At 32.5% G+C, this 19,674-nt stretch overlaps 1 protein-coding gene across 1 annotated transcript in view; it reads left to right on the plus strand.

Moving 5' to 3' along the window:
- Nucleotides 1-378: 378 nt before the first annotated feature.
- The window catches only part of LOC148279679 (netrin-3-like), a gene marked incomplete at its 5' end in the record, with an annotated part of 194,019 nt that continues 174,723 nt past the window's right edge, over nt 379-19,674 (plus strand). The window contains one exon of the mRNA XM_088229577.1: nt 379-567. Coding sequence (XP_088085703.1) covers nt 379-567 — 189 coding nt within the window. The remainder of the gene's footprint in view (nt 568-19,674) is intronic.

Below are 19,674 nucleotides of genomic sequence, written 5' to 3' on the forward strand. Positions count from 1 at the left end.
AATGCCTCTTTGGGAGTAATGTGTGGCTTTTTCCTGTACATATTTTTGACAGTTTGCGAAATGTAAATTTTAATGTGTGAGTTTATAATACAGAATAAAAGTTCTGTTTTCTTTGTGGTTTTTTTCTTTCTCGCTAAAGTGTTTTTTTTTTATTTGTTTTTCACTACCTTCTCTTTAACCGGCTTTTTCGCTGTCCGGCCCTGGGTCGGTCCCGTCAAGGCCGGTTAAGAGAGCGTCTACTGTACCTACATAACTTTAAAACGACAATTTCGGACTTGTGCCATTATCATTTTGACTTGCTCCATTATAAAAATATTTTGAGGATATAAACATTTTTTTGATTACTTGCTTAATATTGGTTTTTCCTTTGTTTTACAGAGTGCGAGTGCAACGGGCACGCCCGCAAGTGCCGCTTCAACATGGAGCTGTACAAGCTGTCGGGGCGGCAGTCCGGGGGCGTGTGCCTGCGCTGCCGCCACTACACGGCGGGGCGCCACTGCCACTACTGCCGGGAGGGCTACTTCCGCGACCCCGCCAGGCTCATCTCCAACCGGAAGGCCTGCAAACGTAAGTCATTTTCCTGCATCTGCATGCGCGCGCAACCACCTCGGGAGAGATTTCTAAACACCGCTAGTGTATCAAAACGAACTATAAATGTTAACTGCAATGCCAGGGCCACGATCATGATGGGAAGATTAAGTCGTCATACCTTCACCTTGACAGTAAAGTTGAAGATAAAATTTCTCTAGCGATTACAAAGATAAACTACCGACCCCCCCTTCAAGTTTTGGGTAGGTTCATCGATATGAAACAAGGGGAAGCGTACGTCACGGTACACATATCTACGCTCTAAAATGACATAGCTTCAGTATGACGTCATAGTTGAAGATCAAATTCTCCCGAACGACTACAAAGATATACTACCGATCCCTCCACCATCAAGTTTTCATGTAAGTACGTCGGTTCATACTGACGGGTCTCAAACCCCTCTAAACGTTTATCTACACATTAAAAGTATCAAAAATTTGGTTTCACCGAGCATTTTGTCCTTTGAATACGATTTATTTTAAAATTTTATTGTTTTCAGGTTGGCGCTTTTTTTCTTAAAAGCCTAGTCATAATATGAGAAAGAAATAAGTAAATTTTGAAGTAGAATATAATTCCGACACACTGTCAGTTTAATAAAACGAACGCCTAGATGCAAAAAATAATGTCGCTAGGTTCTGTCCTATGAACATATAAAAGTATCTAGGCGTTAGAAAGTTACCACTGTAAAAAAATAATTTAGTTATGGAATTTTTTCTATCTGTTTTACGATTTAGGGGTCCATTTTCAACGAGTTGCAAATAACTCACTATAAGTAAACGGGAATTAAGTTGGGATAGAGTGGGATTCGAACCTCGGACCTCTGATCCGTGAGTCGCGACACTACCCACGGGATCACAAATTCAAGGCTATTCATTTATTAGATAAAATCCGTGATCACTGCTTTCATTATTTTGCTACCATGCCTGTTTTATTTTTCACTTCCAGAAGTTTCAAGATTTTTGAAATATCTGTTATGCTCCGGCTATCTGAATTTCAGTCATCCAGATTTCCAAATATCCAGATCGTTATCAGAGAATAAAAAAAGGCCAAGTTTTTAATTGAAATTTAATTGTGCAATTCACTTTGCGGGACATGTTTAAGTAAGCTTTTAATGTTATTCCAATTCGCTGTTTTTTTTAAAAAGCAAAATCTGGGACTCATTAATCCGAATAATTTGGGTTTTATTGTTTTTATAATATCCTACATACAAATGTACGGATTTCACTGAACCCCAGTGTGTCTGCAGGGCGCAGGGGTGTGAAAGCTAGTTAGCGTTAGCACCGAGTCGGCACTGTCCGTCTGTATAATGGGTAATCTACAATCACCACAATGTAACGGCAACTGGTGACTGGTGACTAGCGACTAGCACAATGGACCTGGCCGAACAGATGCCGGAATAACATTGTCTGGCCAATCGGGATTAGTGCGGGTGTAGGACATTCATCAATAACTCACACATTGACAGATGCGAGGGCCCCACATACATCGTGCAAATAACATCAATATCGAATTTGCCGAAACCGTATCGAAATATCCAGAGCCATTAGCCTCACAACGCATCGAAAATAATTTATTTTTTTTCCATTTTATTTTCACCAGTGACTGGGTTTCGTCGTGACTGACATCCTCAGACTGGTGGGAGATTAAACAATTTCTTATTTTATACCTACTAATAGAATTGCAATTTTTTTATTTCTAATGTTCAATGGTTAGTACAGGTTACCGACGAAGATGCTTTACATTTTCATACAAACAAACACAATTTAGTACATATATTTCGATTTTACTTTAAAGACAGTCGAAGGTAACTCGGTTATTTGCTCATTGTAATCGGGACCCTGATTTATGTTTAGTATATTAAAATCAACCAAATCGATAACGACTAAAAAAAATTATCCAAATATAAGTGTATTAAGGATATTAAGTGTATAATAGTGATAAATATTGTTAGAATAAGTATAGATGTAAATATTGTGTTGTAAATATATATTAGACTATGTTACATAGAACTAAATAAATAAATAATAAATAAAATATCAATAATTATCATCTTTTTAAAAAGTTAGTAGCCTGCTAAGCCTCAATTTTAGAGGCCTGTCACCTGGTAAGAAACAGAGCATATAAATGGAAGTTGTTAAAAATATGCCACAACTCCCAGAACAGTTATGAAATATCTTAATCGGAAAACGCATTGTAGGAAGACGATGTATCTTCTGGCTTAAAAACTCCACTGTAGCTCCAAATTTACAGCAGCTGCGGACCAAATAAAAATTGCAATATGATAGTCAACCTCCACCGTGGAGTGACTATCAAATAGACCATAAAAAGGAATATTTCTAGCAGCTGGCGGGAATCAAACCCGCGACGTCAGTATTACAGTTGGCCGTCTAACCAACCCCGCTATGACGCCCGACCCAGATAGAGAAGTAATGATGATGAATTATTTATTTTGAGAACATTCCAGCTAGACCTTTAATAAATAATTACTGTTTTAAGGGATGTTGTTTAATAAACCCTTAAATATTGCTTTGTCCAACGCGTGTAATAATTTAATACTCAATTACATGTTTTCCGAAAGTTTAAAAATAAAACACTTTTTTCTTTCAGTTGGTGGTTATAATTATATTGGCAGGCATGATTTCATTGAATTTCGGTTTCATTATGATCCAATCATTTATTGAAATAAAACAAAACTGATCTATTATTTTTTACTAAACTGTTTAACGAGAACGTTACTAATTTTCGGCCGGCTGGATTAATAATAACAGTTATTACGCTTGACCATATTTCGATATTTCGATATCCGGTCAGGCAGTTTTGAAACGGAAGTGCGATAGTTCACCCTGTGGCTATTCAGAATCATAAATGAACACAATACTCTGACTATCTATTTGATGATTTTTTGGCCAAAATAAAAATTTAAAGTTATGGTCTAAATTTTCAAAAAATATTTCGCAATAGTAAGAGAAAAAATAAATAAATAAAAAATCAGTACTGAATCGACGATAAACGATTCTTTCAATCACGTTTTCCCTATTACGCCATGCCGTGGACGTGGCATAATTGAATAATAATTGTCAAAGCTTTAGTAAAACGAATTCGTTAGATTAGCAATTTGCCTCATCGGCTAAAATCGTGAACTCGAGGGCAATGAATGCATACCGTGGTATAATGGGGTTAAGGATCAACGTGGACTTACGAAAAATCATACAAATTGATAAATTAACTCGGATACACCTCACATAGTACCTCTTTACAATTAAAGGTAAGCTGATTAGGTGGTTCAACAAATGGCTACATCATAACCGTGCTCTTTACTATAATTCTTATTGAATGGATAACTCCCCAAAAAATTAAACAGCCGTTGTATTTTTGTTAATTTTTACTTTATTGGTTATAACCGAATAGCTTTCACAAAATTTTGAAATTTCTATGGCTTGTTCGATAAAATTATTTTCAAAGTTTCCATCTTAAAGATATATTATCTGCACATTACGATTCTATTCAAATAAGATAAGTCTTTCTCGTTTACTTTTTTCCAATATGCTTCATATCATACATAATTCCCTTTCCGCAACTAATGGTGCATAGGGCACTGCATTAGTACACCAATCGTAGTGTATCTTGATCATTTTTGTTACATGAAGGTAAGATGATCAGTCTCACGCTTCAGTTACCAGTCCAGGGACTATGAAATATTCTAGTGGAAAAACACATTTTTAAACAAATATTTCATGTCAACCATGTCGGGAATCGAATCCAAAACCTCTTATGTATGCTTATCTCTAGTATATTTTATGTGGAGAATACGATAGTTTGACGTTGAGGGGAGATCCTTAGGCCACCATCCACCTGCAGCTGTTATACGGTCCTAGAGGACAATTATTTTAAATATTCTTAAGGAATATAAACTCTATGCAGATTAAGGAAGGGGAGAAGGATGTATAGACAGAGGCCAACACGTCGTCCTCACCCCTCAAGATCCCCTCAATGCCTCTGTTTTTTTGTTCAAATCATTATTTTGGACCCATATGATAAGGCATTGCATTTTTTCATACAAAACGCATCTTATTTTATGAATTTGCTCTAAGAATAGAGTACAATTCTGCTTTTGAATTATTGGGGGCTATTTTTTACTGTAAATATTCTATCTCCGTACCGTATGATTAAATTTTGTCGAAATATATTTTTTTTTTATTTCATCTCGTTTGTAAAAGGTTATATCACTTTCAGTAGGCATTGTAGTATTGGCTTTTTGTTTATTGTTTCACCCCTTTATCCAATCATAGTAACAATTCTGTGGGGGCCGATATCAAACTCAAATTTCCCTGTCGAACCTCGCACCGTATTTTTATGACGCACATAAATATACGATATTGCTGAATAAATTTCAATTGGGTCAATTGACATTTGTGTTTATATTATAATTTTTTACTTTACTTTTTGCTGATGACATGAAAATATATTTAAAAATAAAATCTAATTTAGACTGTGTCAAACTCCAAGAAGATCTCGATAGATTAAATTTATATTGTAAACAAAACTTACTAAAATCGAATATTAAAAAATGCTCTGTGCTCACATTTTCAAGGAACAACTTTAAAATCATCCATAATTATTGCCTTGACTATCAAGTACTTACTAAAGTTAATGAGATGCGGGATCTCGGGGTTCTACTTGACAATAAGTTAACGTTTGAGGCACATGTCAACTCAATTGTGAAAAAATCATACCAAATGTTAGGTTTCCTCTTCCGTATAGGGAGAGAATTCAATCATGCGCGCACTCTTAGAACTATTTACTTTACATTTGTTCGAAGTCAATTAGAATTCGCATCTTCCGCTTGGAGCCCTCAATACAAAAAATACATTAACCGAATGAAATCTATACAATCAAAATTTTTATCGTATTGCAATTTTAGACGGTTGACTCAGAATACAGGTCCAGATGAATCTATAAACTTACCTAAACTCCAAACTCTCCAAACTCGAAGGAACATGGCTGATGCCATTTTTATGTATAAAACTTTGAATTACATGATAGATTGCCCTAAGATTCTGTCACTTATTAATTTTAGAGTCCCAGTAACGCAGACCAGAAACCGATCTCTTTTTAAAATTTCTAAATGTAAAACTAAATCTTTTCAAAATTCATTTGTAAATAGAACCTGCCGTATGTGTAATCAGAAATTAAATTGTATTGATATTAATAACATATCTTTAACTTCCTTTAAAAGTGAAATTTCCAAAAATAACTCAAGTTATGATGTTGCGCCTTGAATCCGCAGCCTATATTATGCAGGTTATGTGCAGTTCTGTATGTGGGCACATAATAAATGAACACTGTATGGTCAACTATAGTTGTATTATTTATTGTAATGTGCAACTGTGTGACCAATATTCATTTACATTTCTAGTAATATTATAAGTTTTATTTTTTATTTATTTTTTTTATTTTATTTTATTTAGAAAACATACAGTCATACAAAATCAGTATTAAAAACAACAATTTTTTAACATAAAAAGACCAATTAAGTTTTCATAAATTAAAAGATATAAACATTAAATGTGACAAAAAATAAAAAATAAATAAGAATTTTAAGTGAAAAAAGGATAATTGTTGACATTTGCGTTTTCCATGGAGGTAATAAATTAAAATAAATAAAAATACCGAATGTACACTCCGAGCCATCCACGCACACACATGAACGCACATATAAAACATACACAAACATATACATAACATGCGGCACATATACATAGCATAAACCACTCAAGATGTACATTCAGCAACTATCCCAAAAAATCGACCCCATGAAGAAATTTTCTGTACAAATGCAACGTGCAGTTAAAAATGTCTACATCAATACTGAGTCCGTTATAATTTCTACAGGTACGTCTAATGAATGAATTCGAGGTATAATTGTTTTTACAAGTTGGTACATAAAAAAGGGAATTTAATCTAGTATAGCGAAGAGGACAACGGAAACCAATATTTTGTAAAAGATACGGCGAATCAACTATGTTATTGAGAATTTTGAAAAGAAAAATTAAATCATATCTAAGGCGCCTTTTTTGTAGTGATTTTATATTAAAATTGATCAAAGATGCGCCGTAATCATTTTCAATGTTACCAAAACGATATTCCAGGCTCCTTATAAATTTCTTTTGAATGTTTTCAATTTGATTAATATATACATTATATTTAGGGGACCATACTAATGAAGCGAATTCGAGTTGACTTCGCACATAAGTATAGTAAAGAAGTTTTAATGTATTTGGTGATGAGAATGGCTTGGAGAAGTTTTGTATGATTAGTTATTTTATGTTATGTATAATTTTTATGTGACAACATTTACAATAACAATATTATGTGGAAGCCTCTAATTGGACTTTATGATATGTATTTATGGTATAATTGATTCTTATAAATGTATAAATGTCTGTTGGCTTTCCAATGAAATAAAATAATAATAAAATTATATTTTAATTTATCAATTGTGCAAAAATAAGTAGGTATCGAAACGCTAAACTGTAAGGTATTAAAAATGTGTAAAAATGAATATTTCTTCTAAATTTGGAATTCCCAATAATAGATGTCGCTAGTTTTTTCCAATCTACAATCATGCGAATGTAATATTCAAATCTAGTTTTTACAGAAAAACGAAAAACGAAAAATGCAATACGCTAATATGGAAGTCAACTACCAAAAGGTAGAATGGTGTATGTTATACGTATGTGTATAAAGTGATGACGCATTATGAAAAAACAAAAAATAATAATAATTTAAATAATAAACCACTTACCCTACCTGACCTTTACGACTGGAATTGTATGAAAAAAACAGATAAGTTGGACATTTTCATGTTGTACTTGACGAAAATTGAGACGGTAAAAATTGTACACGAAATTGCATTGGAAAACTAACAAGACGATGGCATACACCAATATGATAACAAACAAAGACAAATGCAGGACAGCTGGGCGAATCGTCAAAATAAGCGATTATGCGCAGTTTTGCGATTATATTCGACTTTCAATAATTATGTTTTATAGTAAATATGTTTGTGCGAAAGTAAATTAAATATTTTTTATTAACTATAAATCACCGCTACTGTTTAAATCTTCCAACAAAAAATACCTATGAAGTGCACCCAGCCCGTTCTCAGTAAATGATGAAACTAGCCGATTATCTTACCTTATTTCTCCATACAAAAAATTACACTATATTTTATATCTTCAACCGAGTCAGCTTTTTTAGTACTAAAACAAGCTTGCAGATCACAAATAGTATGTGAAGATTCTCTATTTGGGAACTATTATTTCCGAAGGACTATTTTTCTTTGATAGGATACCGTTGACAAATTATGTATCACATAAGACATGTGGCGTTCGCAGTGGCCGTTTTTGGCAGTATTCATTATTCATTTTAAAATAAATCGGCCAGTGCTCAGTGTTGACAGTTACTGCTGAATGTCATTGTGGTATTTGTTAATAAAATTGTGTACAAGTATTGTATTAAAATAGTGTAAAATAAAGCTGCGTATATCGCGTGGTTAAAATTATTGTTGTTTGAGTTGGTTTTCACAAAACCACGGAAAAAATAGCCATTGATAATTATTATATTACTTACATATTATATGTAGGTACAAATTAATAATATTTTTTTGTAGATTACCCATAAAATAAATCACGGCTTGCCACTGCAAGACGGAAAAAAAAATATCTAATGGACTTTAACTTCAACATAACGACTTACTACTACTACCATCACGCTATTTCCCCGTAGGGGTAGGCAGAGAGAATGGACCTCCACACACGTCTATCCTGCTATATATTCCCAGCTTCTTCCACATTCATACATATTGTCATACATGCCCTTCGCTTCTGTCTGCTTTTGACATGACCAGACTTAAGATTTTGATTTATCTGATTATGCCACGTCTTCCTTGGTCGTCCTCGTTTCTCGTTACCGTTCATTTTCGCCATATATACTTGTTTTACCAGTCCATTCGTTCTACATGACCAAACCATCTCAGAAACCCTTTTTTAATCTTATCAATTATACTTGACTCAGATTTACACTCTCGCCTGATTTCATCATTCGTAACCCTGTCATACATTGATTTCCCACACATTCGTCTAAGAGATCGCATTTCAACCGCGTTCACTCGGCTTTCATCCTTCCTCTGCCTGTCCCATGTTTCACTTCCATACGTAAGTGCTGGGACTAAAAGTACGTTGTGCACTGCGAGGTTAGCTTCGATTGAAATATTCTTATTAGCAATTACTGTGCTAGTGCTCCGTTCATTTTGTTGCCCGCATTAACTCTCCTTTCAACATATTTTTCTACTCTTCCATCTCTACGACTTACCTTACCATTTCGACTTATCTAACTACTTAAAAACTTACATTGGTGACAAATTTAAAATCACCCTAAAAAAGCGCATGGTGACGACGGTCGAGAGGCAACATGACTAGATACAATACTTCTTATATAACCCTAACGGAATTGAAAAATACTATAAATAGACTAGCCAAAACTTCCGTATGTTCACTAGTTTCACCCCTGTTCGTAAAACAATAATATCTAAAGATCTGTCTGACTGCGGCTTAAGTCGATGCGAACTGTTCGCAACTCATCAGCAGTCAATACAGTGCGGAGATAATGAATAGCTGCGGAGACGAGGAACTCCCGAAGATTTCCTTTCTGCGTTTCGAAATACCCTCGCTTCCTTTTCTCCGGAGCTGTATCTAAATATACACTATGGTGTTGTGTACATTGGCGCACATTGACGGAACAAATCAGACGTGACTGGAATAAGCGGCGACTGTGAGCGATGTGTCAACTGGATTTCTTTATCAGCGCGCGCCTTCGCATCTAAATCAGGACTTCCGAACGTGTACACTGTACATGGTGCGTCTGCCTATAGAATGTGTGGATAAATAATTATGCAACGCTTTTACTATTGATCCCTTACGGTGCATTATCTCTGATGCTGGAAAGGAATAGGATTATGTAATTTCGTGTACCTATTTCACCAAACTGTGAACACTTTGAGTACCGACCGAATACACATAGAATTTACCCTGTGCCCGGCCCATTTTTATGAAATTTCATGGTTTGTGAAGGGTTTCTTAAACGTGTCATAATTATTTTTTAATTATTTATTAATTTACACCCCCTACGGGCTTTTACATATATTAGAAATTACAGTTAAGTGCAGCAGTGAAACATAAGTATGTAAATTTAGTTAAAATTAAAGATAACATAAGAAAAACTAAAAGATACAAAAATAAGGAAATGTACATAGGTATGTAACATAGGTTTATGGGTACATAGAAAAATATTTAATAAATTTACATATGAAAACATACACACATACATACACACGCATATGCATACATACACACACACACATATACATACATGCATGTACATATATATATACATACACATACATGCACATACATATACATACATATAAGTTTATACATTATTATAGAGATACATGAGAAAAAAAATAAAAAAACAAACGAGAAAAAAAATAAAGAACAATATTAAGAAATTTTATACAAATTAATTTATAACCTTTTGAATTATGAAAATACTAGGTCAAATCAATTGTAACTTCTCATATTTATATGAAACAATTTAATAAGTGATTTTTGTATTATAGTTTTGCCAACATTGGCCTTTATGGAGAGTCATACTGCAATGTTCACACATATACCCACAGAGTCTCACTTCTTTTTTGTGCTTTGTATCCCGGAGCCGTGTAAACACGCGATTATATTAACCACGCGCTGTGTCCCGGTCCCGTGTTTTCACGTAGTTTACCAGCAGCGAAAAAGTACTAATAAAATTCACTAGATGTCAATAAAATGCACTTTTTTAAACAGCTGGTAAACCACGTGAAAACACCGGAACCGGGACACAACGCGTGGACATATCGGCGTAATAAAAAAATATTTAGAGCGAAGAAAATTTCTAAAAATAAATTACTAAAAAGACCAAATGGTTGCTTCTGCAGGGGAGAAGCGAGGGGAGCGCGGCCGCGCGGTTATCGGTGTGTCAGACTCCCCCCTCCCCCCTCCCCCCTCCACGTTTCACCCCTGCAGCAGTTAGCAACCATTTGTTTTTTTTAAATATTTTATTTTTAAAAATTATATTCGTTCTAAAAATTTATTTTAATGTGCCAATATGTCTTCTTGCTCATACTGATCATCGTGGTTTCGAATGTAAAAGGGTTTAAAGAACATCCTGTATACATATATACATACACATACATACATACATATACACATATGAACATACATATATATATATATATACACATATATACACACATGAACATATACGCGTACACTAATGCACATACTTTCGCGTACATATATATAATTAATAATAAAATAATGAACTCTAATAAGTAAAACGATAAAAAAACAGTAACTTAAAATTTTGCTCTTATGACGTCTCTATCGCAATTTTGATATATATACTGATCTAAATTCTAGCAAGTTGGGAGATGAATATATACGACTCGTATTGTACTGTCTCTCCGAATAAGGTAAATTAAACTTAATTTTAATTATATTTATAAATGAATCAATCTTTTTATTTTATTTAATGCGGTTCGGTTCGATGAAAGTTTAATGATTCGATAATAATTTGTACACTAATGTTTAACGACTTAGCTGTCATCACCGCTTTTATATTTGATGGTCCCCCGAGGCTGCTTGAAGATATACGACGCACATACGAGCATATTATAATACATCCTACATAGAGAAATTTCCATACAAACATAATATTATACTCGTATATTTATCTCCATATGTGCATCCCGTCTTTGTGGTTAGGTATTTAAGGGGGTTCTCTGGTTTGACGGTCAGATTTTTACGCATTTTTCGAGATTTTTCGTGAGAACCAGTGAAGAGATAGAACTTTGGAGGTTTTATCATTTAATCGTAAATGTTTCAAGAGTATACATATAAATTCTCAGCTAAAAATATTTACTAGAACCAAAGTTATAGCGCTCTGAAGACACCTCCCTCGAAAAAATGGACGCTCATTCCCTCCACAAAATCAGCTGATTTGCTTATTTGAAACTAAAAAAATTGGCGGTGTTTTAATCTGTTAGCTTATATTCACGGAATGAACTATTATGATAAGAAAATGTTGAAAATTTGATTTTTGACTGACAAACAGAACAAAAAAATTCGAATTTCATGTATTTTTTGTCAACTTTTTGTGAAAAAAAAAATTGAAATTTTCAGGTGATTAACAAATTACAACAAGGATGGAGAATACCTTAAATAAGGGAATATGGAAGTCAAGGCATTTACAGGGCTTATGACCTGTCATTGGCTGGTTTAAGTGGCCACTTTACACACTGTGTAACATTCACCATTTTGCCTATGTTTGAACATCCATATTTCTTCAATTGTTCCATTTGTTGATTTTAGTGAAGTTAAAGAGCTGATAATAAATAATTATATGCGTCTATATATGTTGAGTCGACTCTAGATCTGAATCGGTCAAGCCGTTTTCAAGATATGATTCAGGAAAGTTTGAAAGACATAGTATGGAGAAAAACACGTTTGAAGTTTCCTGCACAGCGCTCCGAATACCTGCCTCTTCTAGCTGCTATATCTTTATAATGGCTTTGAATTTTAAAAAATCACTTTACCAACATATTCTAGATATATTAAGGAAACAATTTATGCAAAAAATAACTATTTTTTGAACCCATCAAACCAGAGAACCCCCTTAAAGAATATTCAGGTGAATATTAACCTATAAAAATTTATACTATAAAAATTTAGACTAAATAGTCGATGATGCGATGATTTAGTCGTGATGCGGGTTGGCTGGAACTCAAGTCTATAATCGGTCAAAACGAAATGACAATTATTCAATTCTTGTATAATGCCAGTGCTCCTTTATGGGTGCGAATCTTGGCACCTTACTAAAGCTCAGAACACCAAACTTCTGAGTTTTGAGAGTAAGTGTTTGAGGAGAATATTAGTAAAAGGTGGTTCGATTTTATAACTAGCATTGAAGTCCGAGAACGGACGCAGCAGCCGCCTATATGAGTGTCTTGCTGATGCGGCGGTGGATCATGCCTCAGGAGAGCCTAAACCCAAGTTGCTTCTTATTTAAACCTGCAGGCTCGCGCCGTCCTGGAAGGCCGTCGATGACGATCTTTCGCCTTTATTCGGTGGAACTAAGGAGCGCTGGATTGACGTGGGGGGAAGCGAGAGTTCCGGATGGAGATAGGTTCTCCTGGATGTGGACTAGTGATGTCCACATGCTCCACTTAGGAGCGGATGTAAAAAAGAAGAGAAGACAAATTTTGTCCACAAACATTGTTATCATTACTTACCTTTATTAACAAAATATGTCTAAATATTTAACATTTAATATTATTCAACTCTATGGTACGTAGGAAAAATTGCTCCTGTGAAAAGTCCTGAAGATGCCTTCTTAGGCAAAAGCGCTCGTTGGTCAAAATTAAATAAAAGTGAAACTAAACCAAGAAGTTTCATTGTAAATTTTATTAATAATTTTATCCTAACCATTAAATTGCTTTTACACAATATGCCCGCCCTCATGCATAGTAAACTGTATATGTAGGTATATAAACTGTTTAAAAAAAATAAAAAATCCACCTTTTGTTTAACTGCAATTCATATAGGTAACATTTTTTTTAAAACATTAATAACAAACTTTTCCAAAACACGTAGTCACTAGTTTAAAAATGCGATTTTTCAGATTATTTTTTGTGAACACATTTTTTTAATGTTTCCTATCTTTAGAAAAAAAAAACAAGAAACCTCAATTTTCTCGTACAATGGCGGCAAAGAGCTGTCTTCGACACCTCCACAATCCTTCGGAACAAATACTATAACGACGGTAAACAATTTTACAGAAAACATTTATTTTAATTTCTTCTCTTCGTATATTGGCAGCCGTGAGACAGCGCGGAGTTTCGCCATCACTCACTTCCCGCAACCTCCGAGTTATCAGGTGCTGAGTTATGAGATAGATTTATCACGAGACCAGACAAACTTCGAATTGCTGATGTCAATTTTGTACTCAAACCTGGTTGTCAAGATGAATAAGTTTTAAAAATTAATTTGTGTTTACAAAATTAATGTAGCGATGCCGTACCTTCTTGGTTGTTAGAGGTAAACACTTTTTGGATATAAAATGAACTAAATTAAACTTAAATATATTTGGAAAAATGGACATTGTAGTTATTACTTTGATAATTAAAATTAACACAAAAACAGTATTAGACTTAGTATTTAGTAGACACTGTTAAAATTTTAAAAGTTTGATAGTATTTATTTCTACATTATTCCAGATAAAGGAGCTTGCGTAGCTTCGAAACCTGGCGGTAATTAAATAAATAATAATTAAAATGAATATATGTAGCACTTACTTTGATTTTCCATGTTAAATTATAAATAAATATTTGCTTTGTTTAAAAATCACTGATTTTAATTTATTTTATTTGCCGACCGGTTTCAAAACAGGAAGGAACAGTCGTGTTTTGAAACCGGTGGCGAAATAAAATGTATCAACCCTGGAAAGGAAAAAGTTATTAAGCGACATATCGTAGCAACTTTACACAAGAGCCTAAGTTGAAGAATCTCAAATTTTATTTATTTATTTATATTAATTATTTTATTTTATTTATGCTTTATTAAGTTATTAATTAAGATCATTACATCTTAAGAACTAATATAAACTTTTAAAAACACTACAACTTTTTTTATTAAAATTTCCTTATAACATGTTTTTTCAAATTAATTTGAAATATTTCGATCTTTTCCATCTCCTTTTTTTCTTCAGGTAACTCATTGTACAGCTTCAATCTTTTGTACAATGATTTTGGAGATTCTGTTTTTCTCTCTATTGGTAAGCTTATCTTTTTTTATGCCTTGTTTCATATGTATGACATTGTTGGTTAAATTTTATTTTTGTTTTTATTTTATTCATCACCTTAATTATTTTATGTATAAAAATTGCAACCTTATATTTAATTTGCTGCTTTACTATGAGCAAGCCAATTTCTTTGTGCATTCTTTCTACATTAGAATAGATATTTCTTTTGAGTATAATCTTCATCGCCTATTTTGAAGAATTTGTATACTTTTAATTTCTCCTTCATAACATAAAAATATGTAGGAATCACACCGAAAGAATTCGTGTGTATTCTTAGTGGTGGGGGTCAGTGCTATGCAAGCTCCTGGCGTCATCTTTTTCAAACTAAGCAAAGGGGGTTTTTAAAATTGTAAGCAATATTTTTTCTTTTTCTCGTGAAATCAAAATCGATTACGGAAACCTGCAGATTTAAAGATTTTCCAGGAAAGAGTGAGTACTCTTCATAATCTATACAAAGAGTGAGAACGACACTCGGCACAATAACTTGGAAACTAAATTTGCGCCTGAAGCCGCTGTGGGTAAAATCTAATAAATATAAACGAAAACCTCTTTAGCACTTTACAACGTTGATGGTGCTGTTTAAATTAATTTTAGAAATGCTATAGCGAAGGCTTTCAGACGTGTTTCTTTTTCAGAATAGAGAAATGATTTAAGTTAAAGGAAAGTCACTTTTTATAGATTTTGAAGAAAAGCAATTTTAGTGTTTGACGGGCTCTGCAAAACCAGAATTTTAGTTAACAAGCCAAGTTCTAGAGCCAGAAGATACATTTAACATTTATTTCTCCGGTATTTTTTTACCACAGATTTATTTTTTCAGACTTCCCTTACATATCACATTTTGCCATCTAATACAGACGCCAAAATATGAAATGTTTGACACAGCATATTTAGCTATCTAGAATAAAAACGATGAAACAAGATAATATGACAGGCGCCGTGGCGCAGTTGGTAAAACGCCCAACTGTGAAACTGGCGTCGCGGGTTCGATTCCCGCCAGTTGGAAGAAAACAATCCAAGAAATATTTTTTTCTCAATTGGTTTGGGTGTTGTGGTGTATTTTTCATTACATCATTTAATATCCCCTCTATCCCACCTGCTGACAAGCCTCTAAATAGAGGCTTAACAGGTCATTCCTTTGAATAAAAATATGTTTATTTATATATATGTATATAATTATAACTTGGACTTATTGTTTAATGTCTGCTATTTATAATTTATATGTGTATTTTCATACAGTGTTTTTATATGTATATAGGTATTTGTGCGGATGTTAGAGGACCGGCAGCTGGCCAGTGTAGAGGAGCTAAATAGCCCACGACGGTGGCATGCTTCTCGGCTCAATATCTGCACATTACCTAAGTGTAATATTCATATATCAAGTAGTAATCTACTATAATGATTTCTTTGTTATTATTATTATTATTGATGTATGTATGTGAACATTTATGCTTACATTTATTTGTGTGTATGTATGCGCATATATTACTATATACATACCAACTACTGTAACTAGAACATATAAAAATAATGTAAATGATTGTCTCGACACAGGTTATGCCCAGTGATGTGTTCATATAGCAAAAAAAAAAATTTTGTGAAATAAATAAATAAAAAATATGTCTGACATACCATATTTTCAGCCATCTTTCCACTGATTTATTGTGTGGTATGCCGTTTCATTTCATTCTCTAAAACAACCCCCATTTAAATATCTATAAATTATTATTTTTTCAATATTTAATGAATGGCGTTAAATAATTGATCGTGTGCGAAAATTTATTGAAACCTATCGAATGTTCATATTATTTTCGTTACATTTTCTTAAAACAAAAAGTTTTTCATAACATAGAATATCCTCTTAAAGTACACCGCCAACACGTGTTTCGATCATTTGTCTCACTCTGTTCCATTGCAATATTGCGTAGGTATTGTATTTTTTTAAACTTATTTTTAAATGTACCTACACTTAAGATATTTAGATATTTAGTATTATATAGTAGTTATATATTTAGATATTTAGGTATTAAGATATTTAGTTTTATATAAATTATCCATACACTGTATAATATTCACCAGTCTGAAGATGCTCATTAGAGGGTGAAAGCGCTAATTGGTCAAAATAAATAAGTGGAAGTGTACCAACTATTTTTTTAATTAATAACTTATATGTAAATATAAGTTATTACATCATTACAAACAGAAGCAATAATTGTGATTCATTGTGTGAATGGATTAATAAAGCTGAATAATAAAATCGAACGTTCGCCCATCGCCTCGGCGTCGGTTAGAATTTGTATGGATAAAGGCGTTACATTCACACAGTTCAGATTCTAATTCATGGAGGTAACTTTTTTATCGAATGTACAGTCTTTTGATTCAAAGCACGTCCCAAACTAAAGTGATTAACGTTTTACAGTAGGTGGTAATTACATTTCACTGAAATATGGTGACCAAATTGAAAAAAAAAAATTGATTCGTCAAGAAATAATTAGGTAATTAATTATTACAGCTTTTGGTGAATTGTAATGGAGAACATTTTTGAAGGGAATATGGATGTCAAAGCATTCACTAGGATTAAGAGATCACGTTTTTTACGGTGCCAAAACACTACAGATATAGATGTTCTAACGAGCAAAATCAGATTTACACAGCTCTCTAAAGTCTATAATTCCATATTCCCTAACAAAAATGTTATTTCTATATTGTTTTATATGTAATAGTTTTGATTTAAGGTAATTTATAAACAAATACGTTTATTACTATTTTTATATATCTTTAGCTTTTTGATCTTTTTTTTCTATTAAATATGTTCTGTAACTTGAATTATAAAAATAAAACTTTTATTTTATTGGTTGGTTGGTGGATATATAATAATAATAATAATTATGGATAACTTATATAGCGCCATTTTCGTAATATAATACCTCAAGGGCGCTTTACAAAGTGATTATATAAAGATATAAATTTAATTTTTACTTTTTAATTTAAGAAAGAATTGTTTATTTTATTTTATTTATTTTATTTTATATTTGGGGAATCAACAGTTCTACATACATATTTATAGTAAAAAAACAGATATAGTATATAAACTCAGAACTAATTACAGATTTCCACAAATTATAAATAATAACTAAAATATTTAATAATATAATAAAGAAAATATATTATATTATTAAATATAATATCTGTTGTTTAATATAAATATGTTCATAGAACTGTTGGTTTCCCAAAAAAAAAAAAAAATTTTTATTCACATATTTATTTATTTTCTATTAACCTTTTCACACATTCCAAATGTTTGTAAATAACAACTTTTAGAATTAGTTTATTTTTAAATTGTATATTTTACTTACCTGTAAACAAAAGTTTAATAATGTATTTAACCCAATATGCCGTTTATTTGATCAAAAAAAAATTTGTTATTCTATATCTGTTTCTTTTTTGGGTGATCTTCTGGATGGCTCCTGCAATGGTAGCTGAAACGTCGGAACAAATCCAACAGACACGGTATCACCCAAAAAAGAAACAAATTAATAACAGCGACCGTGAAAACCTTCGCACCTATTTGTTATTCTTGTTTATTCATAATCCCTGCGAATATGCTTAACTAAGGCACCTTCCAAGGAACCGATTTGCATGGTAGTAAAGAAACAAATATTGCCAATTACTCACTTTCACGGCCAAGTTATTTAATAAGCAGCGAAGTTGCACCACTCACCACTCACTAATACACCCACACACCCACTCACACACAGGGTGGTTCAACGTGAACGTTTGGTTTTTAATATTTTTTCTTGAGCGTTACAAATTACGTCGCATAATGATTTTTTTCCATTATTCATGTATTCCATCATTAGCGTACAATTATTCAAATGATAAGCATCCTTGGAATATATAATAAGCTTTATTTGCCTCATAACATCATTATTCAGATGTTTACGCTTTCAGTATTTTTTTCTTAGAAGAGACGCGAATATACGCAAAAAAATATTATTTTACTTTTTCTTTTCAGTCAAACCATGTTTTTTCCTATACCTTTTTCAATATAAATATACGTTTTAAATTACATTTTTTTACTAACGCACCCACACACGCAAAAAGCTTACCCTTACATATTCATATATACACCCATGAATACAAACGTCGCACACATACAATTTTTTTAAATCTTTTCGCATGTATTATGTTTTATTAGATTAACAGCGGTTTTTTATATTGGCTCTTGTATTGTTTATAAATTTCTATTTATTTTTTTATGTAATAGCTGTACATATCCCAAATAAAATCAATTATTTTTTTTAATGTCAGAAAACATGTTTAGAGGATAGGTGATGGCTGAGAATTTTAATGAATATTTGAAAATTGTTTTATCACTCTCGCAAATATCTCATCGATGTTGTAAGCAAAATTACGTTGTTATAGCTAACTAAAATTGACAGAATCGACGTTTCCCTGTCCCCTTTTCCGCACCCCTAAACTGAACTAATTTGGTTTTGTTTTTTTGAGAAAAAATATTCTAATAAAATTTTCTATGTCGGTATGTTTGGCGTTTTTTAAAAATGGCCATCATATTTGTGTACCTTTTGTTCGACAGCAGCAGATAAAACTGGGCGCTTTTACGAGTTTTCGGAAGGTTCTAGTCCCTTCTTTATTTACATTTAAGTCAAGATTTAAATATCGCTATCTAAATATTTAAATTGTTCCTTTATTCTTCTTCTTTCCTTCCCATCCCTCTCCACTCTTCATAGTATAGTGTTAATTTTTTTATACATTTTTATTTTGTTAATCTTTGTTTTTAATTTTTGTAAAAAATTTTAAGATTCAATATTTCCATGTATTTATAATTTTCTGAAACTGAACGGTTTGGGTAGGTAGGAAGAAATTTCCTTAAGGCAATATGTATGTATACACTTATTTGTTCATAAATTTGTATAAACCACTTTATTTTATTTTTTATTACACTTCGACCGGTTTCGAGGTTACTACCTCATCGTCAGAAATTTAACTAACTTATAATTACACGCGTTGCTATTTATATAATAAAATATTGTATGAAAGAGAAAGGAAATTGAAAGAAAGGGAGAGAAAGAAGATAAAATAAATCATAACGGGAATAGTTTTAAAAGAGGA

Source organism: Micrasema longulum, unplaced genomic scaffold (assembly GCF_059751315.1).
Source record: "Micrasema longulum isolate JH-2025_06_02 unplaced genomic scaffold, ASM5975131v1 h1tg000681l, whole genome shotgun sequence".
Taxonomy (NCBI): Eukaryota; Metazoa; Arthropoda; class Insecta; order Trichoptera; family Brachycentridae; genus Micrasema; species Micrasema longulum.